The sequence below is a fragment of the Dipodomys merriami genome, unplaced genomic scaffold (genome assembly GCF_024711535.1).
Source record: "Dipodomys merriami isolate MVZ:Mamm:240054 unplaced genomic scaffold, mDipMer1.0.p SCAF_89, whole genome shotgun sequence".
Lineage (NCBI taxonomy): Eukaryota > Metazoa > Chordata > Mammalia > Rodentia > Heteromyidae > Dipodomys > Dipodomys merriami.
This window is the reverse complement of record NW_027206501.1, coordinates 4,857,678-4,872,047: the sequence shown is the minus strand read 5'-3', so window position 1 is coordinate 4,872,047 and position 14,370 is coordinate 4,857,678. Positions and strand designations below refer to the sequence as shown.

Here is a 14,370-nt window from a genome sequence, read left to right as displayed (position 1 = left end):
TGGTGCTGAGGAATCAAACCCAGGGCCTCATGCATGCAATGCAAGCGCTCTACCACTGAGCCAACTTCCCAGCCCAGCCTAAGGCATTTTAATGTGTGCTTATGGGATTGAGGCTTGAACTCAAGGTCTGTGCACTGTCCCTCAGCTTTTGGGCTCAAGACTGGCACTCTACCACTTGTAGGTCACCTCTACCTCTGGATTTTTGCTGGTTCACTGGAGATAAGAGTCTCATAGACTTTCCTTCTTGAACTAGCTTCATTCCTTATCAGCCTTCTGAGTGGCTAGCATAAAAAGCATGAGCCACTGGTGTCCAGCTGAATAACTGGATTTAAAGTTAAAGGAATCAGAAGTACTTTTATAGAAATCATTTCAAAGCTGCGGAGGGACTAGTACTGAATAAAGAGTATGAACAGCAGTGCTTTTTCTCCAAGTCCTTCCCTTAAAAGATGGAAATCTACCTTAGTGGACAGCACCTGAGGATACATGGCCCTGGTTTGATCCTCTAGATCCAGTCTTTGGTGCATCATTGCGGTGTATATAGTCCCGCTGCCCAAAATGTGACCCACTAACTAGCAGCCTCGGCATACCTGGGAAATTGTTAAAAGTAGCTTTACACCTCCCTGAGACCTACTGAAATAGCACTTCTCTCAAAATGCCATGTGATTATTTTGGGGTGTGTTTGTGTGAGAGAGAGAGACACACACAGTACTGGATCTTGAATTCAGGATAGTGCCTTGCACTTTGGACTGGCATTTTCATTTACCACTGTTACTCTACCATGTGAGCCACACCTCTACTTCTTGCTTTTTCTTGGTAATTGGAGGTGAGATTCTCTTTGATTTTTCTACCTGTGCTGGCATTGCTTTGATCCTTAGATCTCAGCATCTTGAGTAGCTAGGATTACAGGTGTGAGCACTCTCACTGGGCAACAACAGTTAACAACAAATTCTATTTGGAGTATGAATTAGTGCTTTACTTTTAAATAATGATTTATATAAAGCAATAACTAAAATGTGGACACAAATTATCCACAAGTTTAGTATAGAATCAAATAGTCTCTCTCCTCACCTCATGATTGAAAGAGTTTTGAAAAGAAATAAAAATTCTGTCTTTTCATTTCTGGGCATCTACTCCCATAGAAAGGAGATGCTCTCTAGTATGGATAATGAGCCAGAATATTTTCATAGATTCAATGCATTAAAGAAGTGCAAGTTGGCAAAGTCTGCTTGCAAATTTAGATGGAATAGTGTCCAGTTACAATGAAATAAGTTGTAAAATAGGTATACTACAATAATCTTCCTGCTAGAATTTTTTTTTTTTTTTACTATATTTTCTTCTAAACGGGCTGTCCCCAAAATTTGAATACACACACAGGCTGGTCTCAGGGAACCAGTCAGAGAAGGTCCTTGCCCTAGAGTCCTATGTACTGGGTGTATACATAGACATTGGGGATGGGGAAAGTTCATGCTAAATAACAAAGTTAAGAGGTATGGAGCTGGTCACCAGTGGCTTACTCCTATAATCCTAGCTACTCAGGAAGCTGAGATCTGAGGATTGCAGTTCAAAGCCAGCCTGGGCAGGAAAGTCCCTGAGACTCTTTATCTCCAATAAACCACTAGAAAACCAGAAGTGCCGCTGTGTCTCAAGTGGTAGAACATTCACCTTAAGCCTAAGAGCATAAGGACAGCACCCAGGCCCGGAGTTCAAGCCCCACGACCAACCAAAAAAAAAAAAAAAGGAAGGGGGTAATGGAAACAGGGCTAGGGGCTCACAGCTATAATGTTAGCTGCTTAGGAGGCTGAAATGTGAGGATTATGGTTCAAAACCAGCTTGCTAATCTGATTTTTATCTCCAATTAACCACCAGAAAGAAGTGGAGGTTCAGCTCAAATGGTAAAGTGCCAGTCTCCAGTAAAAAAAAAGCCAAGTGTTTTCTAGCCCTCAGTTCAAGACCCACTGCTGCCATAAAACCCCACAAAGTAGGGGCTGGTATCTTATGCTTGTAATCCTAGCTATGGGAAGCTGAGATCTGAGGATGCTTGTTTGAAGATAGCTGAGAGAGAAGAGTCCATAGTGTATCTGTGTCCTTCCTTTTATGAAAATATGCCTCTCAACCATATGGTATTACTCGGGAGGCTGAGATCTGAGGATTGTAGTTCAAAGACAGCATGGGCAGGAAAGTCTGTAAGACTCTTACCTCCAATAAACTATCAGAAAACCAGAAGTGGCACTGTGGCTCAAAGTGGTAGAGCACTAGCCTTGAGAGAAAAAAGCTCTGGGACATCACCTAGACTTTGAGTTCAAGCCCCATGACAGTCAAACAACAATAACATCAACAAAACCCAAATGTAAGAGGGAACAGCTTACACTAAGCAAAAGGAAAGAAATGTACATATCACCCAATGGGGAAGAAATAGTTGTATTGTCAAAAGCTTATAGAATTCACAAACTTTATAGACCGTGATAATGACAAATTGCCTTGTGAAGGTTAAAGTGTTTGTGACTTTAAGTATCACTATCCCACAATACTGTGAAATGTGTGAAATTTATGTAACCACTTAATCTCAATAAAAATTGAAAACCCAAATGGTGCCCCAAAAGGTAAAAGTTATGCTAATCCCTGTAAGCTAATAGGAGCACTTATGCTTAGTTTAAGTTGTTTACCCTATTGAATGGTTTTTAATTGGTTTGGAAGTGGTATTCACATTAGTTATAATCTAAGATTTATTTTCATTTCTTTTTGGGGGGGAGGAGGGAGGGTTGATTGTGAGGCTTGAACTCAGGGCCTGGGGGCTGTCACTGAGCTTTTTTGCTCAAGGCTAGCACTCTACCACTTTGGGCCACAGTGCCACTTCTGGCTTTCTGATTGTTAGTTGGAGCTAAGAGTCTCATCAACTTTGTTGTCTGGGCTGGCTACAAACTGTGATCCTTAGATCTCAGCCTCCTGAGTAGCTAGGATTACAGGGAGAGCCACTAGTGCCTAGTTTATAATCTGAGATTTCTTGAGAGGTGATGTTTTCTTGGAAGTTGGGTGGAATTGCAGGAAAAATGAGTAGGGAAGACAAGCTTGTCAAAACACAGAGGCATTATACATGACAGAGCTTATTTATTACATATCATTATTCAATAATAAGTTTTTAGATGAGAACACATCCTTATATATATATATATATTTTTTTTTAAGAGACATCCCTCAGACATATGCCTAGAAGCCCTGAGGGGCTGGCCACAAATTCCAACCTGCACCACACCTTCCTTGTCTTTCTTAGCTTCCCAAGGAAGTTAGTCTTTATGACAAAATTAACTCCAGGGAACCCTAGGAGCATCAAGCCCTATTCTTAAGGAAGCCTGAGAGAAGGGATCACTCATCATGGTTGCTAAGACAGCAGGAGCACAGTGTCAGGACAAGCGATGAAAGAAAAGGCCAAGTCCTCCTTGGTGAGGGGCTGGCTCCGGACATGCTGCAGCATTTCCAAACCTGAGAAGGAGAAGAAATGATCAAATAGAGCCATGAACATAGGCAAGATGCCTGTGGGGACATGGAGGTGTGGGGTAGAGACTCACCCAGCCCATCCCTCCCAGGGGACCCTTGAGTACCCTCTACCCCATGATCACAAAATGGTCAGTTTTGGGTTCCTGCCACTCCAGTGGGTTCTGGGTAACATCTGGATGTCCAACCATGTGAGTGATTCTACAAGAATTTAACCTGCCATGCAGGAGCCCCAGACCTGTCAGCAAGCCTTCACCCTCAGTTCAGTCAGACACCTACCTTGGGCTTGACAACGAGCATCCTGGTGCCCCAAATACTGAACCATGTTCCTGAGCCACTGCCTGGCCTTTGGTGGACCCACCACAGTGACCTGAGTGTGGCCTGTGGCTGTGAACCAGGGCTCCAGCTGAATGAGGGTGTGGCTGTGTTTCTCAATGCAGGGGAGGAATGCATCCCCATGGCCTGGGAGCAGAAGAGAGAGAAGAATGTGAGAACCAGCAGCTTACATGGCACTTGGTGGCTCTGAGGGTCAGGGCCTGGCCCAGACTCAGGGGGAGCACAGGGAAAGATTGGAAAGTGTGAAGAGGGCAGGAGTTGGGCACAAGCGCCACTTACCGAATATGTCTTTCTCCTGTTGTTCTGTCAGGTAAAAAACCAATGGAGCATCGAAGTTTTCAGGCCAGGTCCACCAGGCTCCCATGCTGTGAGCTCAGCTCTATGTTGTCTTCTCCCCTAGCTTTACTCAGAACAGAGCAAATCCAAGCAGCTGCTTGCAAGGATGAAGGTCTAAGCTCTGAGATTTATGTCTTCACTCAGACAAGCCTCCCTCCCCCACCTTGTCCCACCCTAGAGAGGGTGAACCAGCCCCAAAGCCCTTCTAAGAAAATCCACCCCTCTCTGCTAAATCCAGTGTCTGAACCCTCCACATAATCCTTTCATGTGAAGCTAGATAACACAATTCTTGTTTGCCTTTCTGAGGCCTGGAATCCAAACCCACCTTGACTCTAATTTTACATACTGTCAGTGCAGATCTACTGAGCTTGTGCTGGAGCAAGAAGGCTCTGGAATGGGCTCCCAGGGTTTTGGTGGCTTCAAGCAACAGAGCAAAGTTGGGTTCTTAGTGTGGGGCATTATGGCAGCAGGGACAGGCTTGTGAAAGTGGCAACTATGGCAATTTCTATAGCCAGAGGTTTCAGCATGTCACCCATTCTAACAAATTACAAAATACAATACACAACAAAAGCAATGGAGACACAAGGGTGTTTACCTTTGTACAAGTGGAGAGACACTATAGAGTATTTAAAAATGTGAAAATTCCTTAGAGGATCTTGAAATCTTATTTTGGCCTCGCCAGACCTCAAATGGGCTCTAAAGCCCAACAAGAGCAATTAAAAAAAAGATTGTCAGATTAATTAGAAATTCTACTGAGCTAGGGAGGGATTGGTGGCCCATACCCATAATCCCATCTCTGAAGTCTGAGACCTGGAAGATAGCAACAGAAGATCAGACTGAAAGCCTGGCTTAAGTCGTAGAATACTAGCTGGAAGTAAGCAAGGCAAGCTAAATCTCAAGGCTCTGAGTTCAAGCCCTGTACTAGAACAAACATATAAAAATGTAATTTCTTGGTGTAGAGGTTTATGTCCATAATTTCAGCTCTTCAGAAACTTGAGGCAGAAATATGAAGGTTTGAGGCCAGTTATCTAGGAGACCCTATCTTTTTTTTTGGTGGGGGGGCCCAGTCATGGTGCCTGAACTCTGGGCCTGGGTACTGTCCCTCAGCTCTTCAGCTCAAGGCTAGCACTCTACCACTTGAGCCACAGTGCCACTTCCGGCTTTTTTCTTTTTGCTTATGTGGTGCTGAGGAATCGAACCCAGGGCCTCATGCATGCAAGGCAAGTGCTCTACCACTGAGCCACCTTCCCAGCCCCGACCCTATCTTTAAACAAGATTAAAAATTAAAAAAAGAGCTGGGAATGTGGTCAAGCACTAGGATCAAACCATATCCAGCCCTGTCTGTATTCAATCCCCAGCATACCAAGAAAAAAAAGCAAGAGGACTGAGAAGGTGGCTTGGTAGTAGAGTGCTTGCTTCACACGCATGAGGTCCTGGGTTCAATTCCTCAGCACCACATAAGCACAAAAGGCTGGAAGTGGCACTGTGGTTCAAGTGGTGGAGCAATAGCCTTGAGCTGAAGAGCTGAGGGACAGCACACAGGCCCAGAGTTCAGGCCCCACAACTGACCAAAAAAAAAAGCAAGAAATTTGTTTCACTCTGGTGAGAGGACATTATCCATTTGGTATCATTAGCTTTATCTGAAGATTCCAGTTTGGATCTCCTTCCAAGGATGGTTTGTCTCAGGACTGTACTTAAGAAAACTCAGTTCAGGGCCTGGGAAGGTGGCTTAGTGGTAGAGTGCTTGCCTTGCATGCCTGAGGCCCTGGGTTCAATTCCTCAGCACCACATAAGCAAAAAGAAGAAAAGCCAGAAGTGGCGCTGTGGCTCAAGTGGTAGAGCGCTAGCCTTGAGCTGAAGAGCTGAGGGACAGCACCCAGGCCCAGAGTTCAGACCCCACAACCGGAACCCCCCCCCCCAAAAAAAAGAAAACTCAGTTCATGGTGTCTAATCTGGTCCTTTCCATTAGGGCCAGGAAGTCTGATCCCCTACCCAAGTTCTAATCATGCAGAGACTGACAACGGCCATTTTCAGATCCTGAAAGTTTGACCCTTGGAGAGTATCCTGAATTAATTTTCAAAGTTCTTTTTTTTCTCTCTCTAGTTTTTTTTTGTTGTTGTTTATAGAAAACCGATTTTGGAAATGTTCTTAGGCCACAGTGGAACAAATGCCCCACACCACTGAAGAATAAGTTTGAAGCCAGGCATGATGACTCACCCTTTAAGCCTATCTACTCTAGGGGCTAAGATTGAACGATCCTGGTTGAAAGCCAATCCAGTCAGAAAAGCTGTGCAGATACCATTTCCAATTAATCAATACAAAGCATGAATGGAGGCTTCATTCAGCTAGTAGAGCAGCAGGCCTGCAAGGAAGCCACAAAAGTGTGAAGCCCTGAAGTCAATCCCCAAACTGCCAAAAATATATGAAATCATAACACTGTCAATATTAGACAGGGAATAACAAGGGAGCAATTTTGTCACCAGAACCTTGACTATTCACTGATGTCCTCCATCCTTGTGGACCCAGTGAGCAATGGCAAGAACACCTTGAAAAGTGATCACTGCAGCAACTGCTTGCATTAATGCAACTTGTTCTGTTGGCATTGTGATTAACCAAGTTCTTCAGGACTCAAAGTTGTACTTGGAATGAGTCTCCACTTTTCAATGTGGATACCCCCTTAGACAATTGTAAAGCTCCAATAAGTTCTATAATTCCTTGTCCTTTTTATTTTTGGTCCTGGGGCTTGAACTCAGGGCCTGGGTACTGTCCCTGAGCTTTTTGCTCAAGGCTAGTACTTGAGCCATAGTGCCACTTCCGGCTTTTTCTTTTTATGTGGTACTAAGGAATCAAACCCAGGGCTTCATGCATGCTAGACAAATGCTCTATCACTAAGCCACATTCCCAGCCTTCCTTGTCATTTTGAATCAAACCTTCACCAAAGGTCAGAGTAATGTTCTCTTTTTCTGAAGTTTTCTAAAATAGACAAACCCAATTGAATCCTTACTGACTATGTAAATATTTAAAATTTCAGATTATGTGGCAGAAAGCCTGATTTTGAATAAATTCTGAACTTAAAAACCAGCAGTTCATAATCATTGCAGACACACAGTGATGAATGCCTGTAATTCTTTCCATTTGGAAAGCTGTGGAAGGAAGATTCTAGAGATCAAGTCTATCTTGGGCTACATACTTTGAACTTGTCTCAAACCCAAAAACCCTCAAAAATAAAATAATCCTAAATACCTGCATAGAACATAGATAGTTCCATAATTACAGGTCTTCAGAAATGGAAGCAGAATTAGAATGAGAGTTTAGGAATGTGCTATTAAGTACATTCCCATAAAGTACATTGTGTAAGAATCCTTCATGACCATCCCAGGGGACCACATGGAGGCAGGCAGGCACAGGAGAAGCATTATTGTAAGGTTTATTACAGGGGCCATATCTCCCGGGAGAGGGAATATGTAGCATCTGTCTGCCCCCATCCAGGTGGCAGGTAGGTCTGGGGGGGAAGTGAGGGCGAAGTGAGGTAAGTACGTAGGCAGGTAGCTCTGGGGGGAAAGAGGGAGTGGCCAGCTATACTGCTGGAACTCTAGGGCTGGGAGGAGCTCAGGTCTGGGTGGAGCTGAGGACCAGAGGTAGAGATAATACTAACACGGTGTGAATATCCCAGTTATCAACGAATTTCAACAACTCCTTTTATTTTTCCTTCTCCTCCTCGTTTTCCTTCTCTTCCTCCTTTTCTTTCCTCTTCCTCTTCTTTCTTACTTCTTCCCCCATTTCACCCACCCCTCCTCCTCTTCCATATTATTATTATTATTATTATTATATGTGGCAGTACTGAGGTGTGAACTTGGGCCTGACGGCTGTTCCTTAGCTTTTTGCTCAACGGCAGTGTTCTACCATTTGAGCCACAGTTCCCCTTCCAGCTTTGTGGTAGTTGATTGACGATAATAATCTCTTAGGTTTATCTATCCAGGCTGACTTTGAATCTGGATCTTCACATCTCAGCCTCCTGAGTAGCTAGGATTTCAGGCTTTAGCCACTGGCAGCTGGCTAGAACTTCTCTTTATAAAAATCAGTGTCTTGAGCCAGATCCAGTTCACACCTTTAATCCTAGTTAATCCAGAGACTGAAACCTGGAGAATCATGGTTCGAAGTTAACCCAGTCCTGAAAGTTCTTGAAACCTCATTTGTAAAGTAACCAACAAAAACTTAGGATGGAGGCATGGCTCAAGTGATAACGGTATGAATCAAGCAAGAAAGCCACTCAAGTGGAAAGCCCTGATTTCAGACATTTGAACTGGGAAAAAAAAATCTTTTGCCAGCGATGGGCTTCTATGTCTAATTCTACCATTTGCGAGGCAAAGACAGAAGAAGCCCAGTGGTAGAGAATTTGGCTCAGTCAAGTACACTGAGCTAATCTGGTCATATGTCCTCAGACATGGGCATAAGGAATGTATTATCATTTCCTATCTCAGTCCGTACCTTCAGAAGTAAATTAGCCTCAGAAAACCTAACTATCTCTTTTTTTTTTTTTTTTTTTTTTGACGGTCGTGGGGCTTGAACTCTGGGCCTGGGCGCTGTCCCTCAGCTCTTCAGCTCAAGGCGAGCGCTCTACCACTTGAGCTACAGCGCCACTTCCAGTTTTCTGGTGGTTTATTGGAGATAGGAGTCTTACGGTCTCTCCTGCCCGGGCTGGCTTTGAACCGCGATCCTCAGATCTCAGCCTCCTGAGTAGCTAGGATTACAGGCGTGAGCCACCAGCGCCCGGCTTCTAACTATCTCTTTAATTTGTCAATTTAAAAAAGTTATTCTATATTTGGTAATTAAAAATACATTAATAATAATCTGAGTTACTCCAGCTTTGGAGAATGTCAAGCAAACTTGAATGTTCTTGTAGTCTTTCCTTAATGAATTTAAAAAGAATTTTTAAAAAATAATGATCAGGACTGGGAAGTTGCTCAGTGGTAGAGTGCTTGACTTGCATGCATGAGGCCCTGGGTTCGATTCCTCAGCCCCATATAAGCAGAAAAAAGTAGAAGAGACACTGTGGTTCAAGCAGTAGGGTGCTAGCCTTGAGCTGAAGAGCTGAGGGACAGCGCCCAGAGTTCAGCCCCCATGCCTGACAAAAAAAAAAAAAAAAAAAAAAGATCATTCTGAAAGACCAAATAAAGGGTTTATTTATTTTCTTTCCAGAGGGATCTCGTTGTTGGGAGAAACAAATGGTAGGTTTTTGGTGTCTCTGAAGAAAGTATTCAGGGCAGAAGCATGAGGTTTTAACCAAGCACATTTATGTTTGGCAAATCTCAAAAAAAAAAACCAATAACAAAACAGAATAAAACATATAATGTAGCAGAGTCCTAATATACTCTCAAGACACCTGTGGGGAGCAGCCTGATCAAGTAGTCAGTGTAGGGACATTGGCTAGTAGCTCCCTTTCTACATGCTCATCCTAAGTCACCACATTATAGTTGGCCTGGAGTACCTAAGACTCAGGATCCTCTGTGTCACCCTCCCAAGTAGCTGGGACTACTGGTGCCACAATCAATACTGACTTGTTCCCAAATATAAAACCCTTGTGTGCATGTTTTATTACACTGGACTTGGAAGTGGAATTTTAGAAAACAAAAGATAAATAGTCTGTCTGATCTCAAGTGCCACACTGATGGCTTACCATTGATGCAGATGGCCCTGAGTTCAAATACTAATACTACAAAAAATAAAAATTCTTTGCCCTTAGCAAACCACTCCTCAAAACCATGCTCCAGCTCCTAGTAAGAAGGGATTACACTGACTACCTCAAGCTTGCCAGACTCAGCCGTGTTAACTCTCTGCCTGTTTGAGCAGGAGGTGGGAATGAGGCCATCCCTGTCTCCAGCTGGACTCCTCCTCTGGCCTTTCTTTGTTCCTCACTTGTGTATTTCAGACAAGAGAATCCTGGGCCTTCAGAGCAGGTCCCTATATCTATGAAGCATCCATTTTCATTTATCCCAGAGCAAAATGAGTGTGACCTGAAAGAAGGGCATCAAGATTCAGTTCTCCAGGCTGTTGTAAGCAGACATCATGTGATATGTGTGTGTGTGTGTGTGTGTGCACATGCATGTTTACACACACACATGTGCACATGTGCACAGGCACACAGGTTTTAGGGCTTGAACTCAGGGCCTCAGTACTGTCTCTGAGCTTATTTTGCTCAAGTCTAGCCACTTGACACTTGAGACACAGTTCCACTTCTAGCTTTTTGTGGTTAGAAATGAGTCTCATGTGGGTGCTGGTGGCTCATGCCTGTAATCCTTGCTACTGAGGAGGCTGAGATCTGAGGATTGCAGTTCAAAGCCAGCTCGGGCAGGAAAGTCTGTGAGATTCTTTTTTTTTTTTTTTTTTTTGTCGGTCATGGTGCTTGAACTCTGGGCCTGAGTGCTGTCCATTAGCTCTTCAGCTCAAGACTAGCACTCTACTACTTGAGCTACAGTGCCACTTTTGGTTTTCTGGTGGTTTATTGGAGATAAGAGTCTCATGGACTTTCCTGCCCCGGCTGGCTTTGAACCTTAATCCTCAGATCTCAGCCTCCTGAGTAGCTAGGATTACAGGCGAGAGCCACTGGCGCCCGGCTAAGTCTGTGAGATTCTTAATCTCTAATAAACCACTCAGAAAACCAGAAGTGGCACAGTGAATCAAGTGGTAGAGCACTAACCTTGAGCTGAAGAGCTGAGGGACAGTGTAAAAAGAAAAAGAAAGAAAGAAAGAAATGAGTCTCATGGCCTTTTATTGTCTGGGCTGGCTTTGAACCACAATCCTTATATCTCAGCCTCCTGTGTAGCTAAGACAACAGATATGAGCCACTGGCACCCTGCTATCTTTTATTTTTAAAGACCATGTGATGTCAGCAGGTGCTTATAATTTATCCTGTAATCCTAGCTGTGCAGGAGGGCTGAGATCTGAGGATAGCAGTTTGAAAACAATCCATACAGGAAAGTCTGTGAGACTCATCTCCAATTAGGCACCAAAAAAAACAAAAAACAAAAAAAAAGTGGGAATGGGGGTTGTGGCTTATGAGGTAGTACTAACCCTAAGAAAACAGCTCAGAAATAGTGCCTAGTTCCTGAGTTCAAGCCCCAGGATCTTCATACAAAAAACACAAGATAGTACAGATGTTCAAAAAACACAAAAAGTGATTGAAGCACTCTAGCAATTTGAAGGGGAGATGATACGTGATTGGCACCAGTGCCATGTACTTATTAGGAAGGTGTGCTACCATTGAGACACACCTCCAGCCTCTCATATGCTAGTTACATTTCAGAAACGGACTTGATTTTGTTCCAGCCATGCACCTGGGCCTGATGTCCCTATATTTGGCCTCCATCATCAGGGGATGACAGGTGTGCACCGCACACCAAACTCCTTCGGTTGATAGGGAATCTCACACCCACTGCCTGGGCTGACATTGAATTGCCATCCTCCCAATGTCAACTTCCCAAGGAACAAGGATCAAGAGACCTGAGCCTCTGGTGCCAGGATCGGATTTTAAGTTCTAGATAACTAATGATGAATCTCAGTATACTATCTACTAAACAAAACTTGTGTCGTCTTTTCCATTCCGAATGGGTGTTTAAGTGAAAGGAGCCTGTGGGGTCCACCAGCCATGCCTGGGCCTCTCCCTGCTCTGACCTCACAGGGGCCACTGTGATGGAGTGAGGGCCCAGCGCACATAAGGAAGCGGTCTGGACAGCATTTGAGTCCACCTAGCAGGAAGCTGTTAGCGGTGACCTGCTGGACTCGCAGCTAGCTGCTCTGTGCGCTGTGTGGTGTTTGTAGTTTGCGTCCCCAGTATTGCCTTTGGTAGGTTAGCTGCTTCTTCCCTTTCCATTTTGCTGTTTGTTGTATTTGCTTCCCTAGTGTTTCCACTTGGGTTTGTCTTTCCCTTTCCCCCCTTGCCCTCTTGGGCCGCATCGTTAGCCCGGCTGCGCGATGCTGCTTCCCGCCAGTGAGGAGGAGCCGGCGGGGCTGGGCTCCCAGGCTCCCGGGCAGGAGCTGCTCAGGGCTCAGTACCGGGTCCTGAGGGACATCGGGGAGGGCGGCTTCTCCGAGGTGAAGCTGGCTCAGCACCTTCTCACCCACACCTTCGTGGCCATCAAAGCCATCCCCAAGACCGTGAACAAGGAGCTCATCAGCACCGAGGTGGACCTCCTGAGCTCGGTGGACCACCCCAATGTGGTCAAGTTGTATGAAATCATAGATACCCCGCACACCATGTACCTCGTCATGGAGAACGCGGAGGGCGGCGATCTTCTGGACTTGATCCAGACCGTCGGGTATCTGTGGGAGGAGGAGGCCAGGTATGTCTTCCGCCAGGTGGTGCGGGCCGTGCAGTACTGCCACGGGCAGGGCATCATCCATGGCGACCTGAAATTGCAGAACATCCTCCTGGACGCGAACGGCAACGCCAAGGTGTGCGATTTTGGGTTGGGCACCAGGGTCAGGGCCGGCCAGAAAGTCCTGGCAGCCGGGGGCACGTTACCGTTCTGCGCCCCGGAACTCCTGTTCCTCAAGGCCTACGATGGCACCAAGGCTGACGTCTGGAGCCTGGGCGTGTTGCTGTATACCTCCGTGGTGGGGCGCCCCCCGTTTCGGGGAGACACCACCATGCAGACGGAGGACGCGGTGCTGAAGGGTGAGTTCAGCTTCCCCGCCCATGTTTCTGCTGACTTCCGGGATTTGGTCACCAGCATGGTGGCCCTGGACCCCCAGCGCAGGCCCTCACTGCAGCGCGTGTTGGAGCACCCCTGGCTCCAGCAGGGGGTGCAGGAGCCCCCAGCTCCGGAGAGCCACCCCCCGCGCCCGGACCCCTCCATTTTGGAAGCCATGGCTGGTATGGGCTACGACCCACAGCAGGTGAAAGAGGCCTTGAGTGCCAAGAGCTACAATGCGCTCATGGGCGTCTACCTGATTCTGGAGCAAAAGAAGTCAGAGTGCGGGGACCAGAGCGACCACCTGAGGATCCTGCGTCCCGCCAAGGTGCCGTGCCAGTCCCCTACCATGTCTTTGTTCAGTGTCCCCACAGCCGACGCCAGTGTGGTCGCCCTGTACTCCCTCACCTCCCAAGAGGAAGACCAGAAGGGCAGCACCCAAGTCCTGCACACATCCCCAGCCTCCTCCCCTCCCCTCCCGGCCCCAGCTCCAGCCCTCGATGCCCTGGTGGAGACAGGGGACAGCGGGCCCCACGAAGATCCAGCAGAGTCCCAGGACTCGCCCCCTGCGGGACAGAGTTATGTCAGGGTGAAGAGCAGAAGGGTGTGGAAGAGACTGAGGAGGTGCCTGAGGTGGTTCCAAGGGCTCTGTTGCTGCTTGCCTTTGGGAAAGACAGAGTGCCGGAACAAAGTCGTCCCTGTGGAGAGCGAGAAGAGCGAGGAGAGCGAGAAGAGCGAGGACAGCACGGAGAGGCTGGAGAGCAGGTGGGTGGACACGGAGCTGGGCTGCTGCGTTTTGGCTCTGCTATACTTAATACCCTTGCCAATGTGTAATCCAATGTGCAATCCAATTTTCTATGGGTACCAAGGGCTGGATGTGTCTTGGGGGTGGGGTGAGGTAGGGTCGTTCATGGAAACATGTTCAGAGAGAAGGAAGCAACAAAAGTAGTTCAGTCACTGATACTCTGTCTTCTGCAGATAAAGGAGAGGAGGAATCCTGAGCTCATGGTTGTGACAGGTGGAGCGAGTGTGGGCTGACATCAGATCACAGGGAAGCTGGAAGTTTGCTGCTGTGTCAGACCATGCCCAGCCCCGTGACTCTGTCCAGCTCATGAGGAGTTGGGCAGCCGGCCACAGACTACAGGAAGTCCACCACTGCTCCTCCCTACCATCATCCACAGAGGGTTTGCAAGCATGCTTGGACATGAGCAGACACCTGCCTCAGACTTTTCCTAAAAATGGTTGCTAATAAATTTGTTCTCACAAAACGTCAGTTCCTGAGAGGATCCCATGAATTCTGTCTTGTGGCCTTCTTCTGCGAGCTTCATTGAGAAGTAAATTGCAATGTGTGCTGGGATGTGGGATGTAGCCCACAGACTAAGGGGAGAGTGACAGGAACGCGTCTGTCAGCTGTGGGTCACTTCTGGGCCTCCTCTATTTCAGTGAGTGATTAAAAGTGCTCCTGACAACTGGAGCTGTGGCAGAAAAGCCAAAGAAAGGCACAAGGCTTGGAAATCAA

At 46.5% G+C, this 14,370-nt stretch overlaps 2 protein-coding genes across 2 annotated transcripts; one reads left to right on the top strand and one right to left on the bottom strand.

The window, feature by feature from the left end:
- Positions 1–3,376: 3,376 nt before the first annotated feature.
- LOC138820492 (KH homology domain-containing protein 1-like) lies at positions 3,377–4,209 on the bottom strand. Its single transcript, XM_070012169.1, has 3 exons — positions 4,105–4,209; positions 3,769–3,951; positions 3,377–3,477 (listed from the first exon to the last, which is right to left on the bottom strand). Exons 1-3 carry the CDS (start codon positions 4,187–4,189, stop codon positions 3,377–3,379), a joined length of 369 nt encoding a protein of 122 aa, XP_069868270.1. The 5' UTR covers positions 4,190–4,209.
- A 7,712-nt stretch (positions 4,210–11,921) lies between these two features.
- On the top strand, positions 11,922–14,087 carry LOC138820504 (sperm motility kinase-like). Its single transcript, XM_070012189.1, has 2 exons — positions 11,922–13,616; positions 13,830–14,087. The coding sequence occupies exons 1-2, from the start codon at positions 12,133–12,135 to the stop codon at positions 13,831–13,833; spliced, it is 1,488 nt and encodes a 495-aa protein (XP_069868290.1). The 5' UTR covers positions 11,922–12,132; the 3' UTR covers positions 13,834–14,087.
- The last annotated feature ends 283 nt before the right edge of the window (positions 14,088–14,370 follow it).

What these genes read in the sequence shown, in the direction of transcription:
- LOC138820492 (XM_070012169.1), bottom strand. Translation starts at nt 4,189, where the DNA reads ATGGGAGCCTGGTGGACCTGGCCTGAAAACTTCGATGCTCCATTGGTT. An exon ending in ACAGGAGAAAGACATATTCG is followed by an intron (nt 3,952 to 4,104) that starts GTAAGTGGCGCT and finishes TTCTGCTCCCAG; the next exon opens with GCCATGGGGATGCATTCCTC. An exon ending in TGCTCGTTGTCAAGCCCAAG is followed by an intron (nt 3,478 to 3,768) that starts GTAGGTGTCTGA and finishes TCTCCTTCTCAG; the next exon opens with GTTTGGAAATGCTGCAGCAT.
- LOC138820504 (XM_070012189.1), top strand. Translation starts at nt 12,133, where the DNA reads ATGCTGCTTCCCGCCAGTGAGGAGGAGCCGGCGGGGCTGGGCTCCCAG.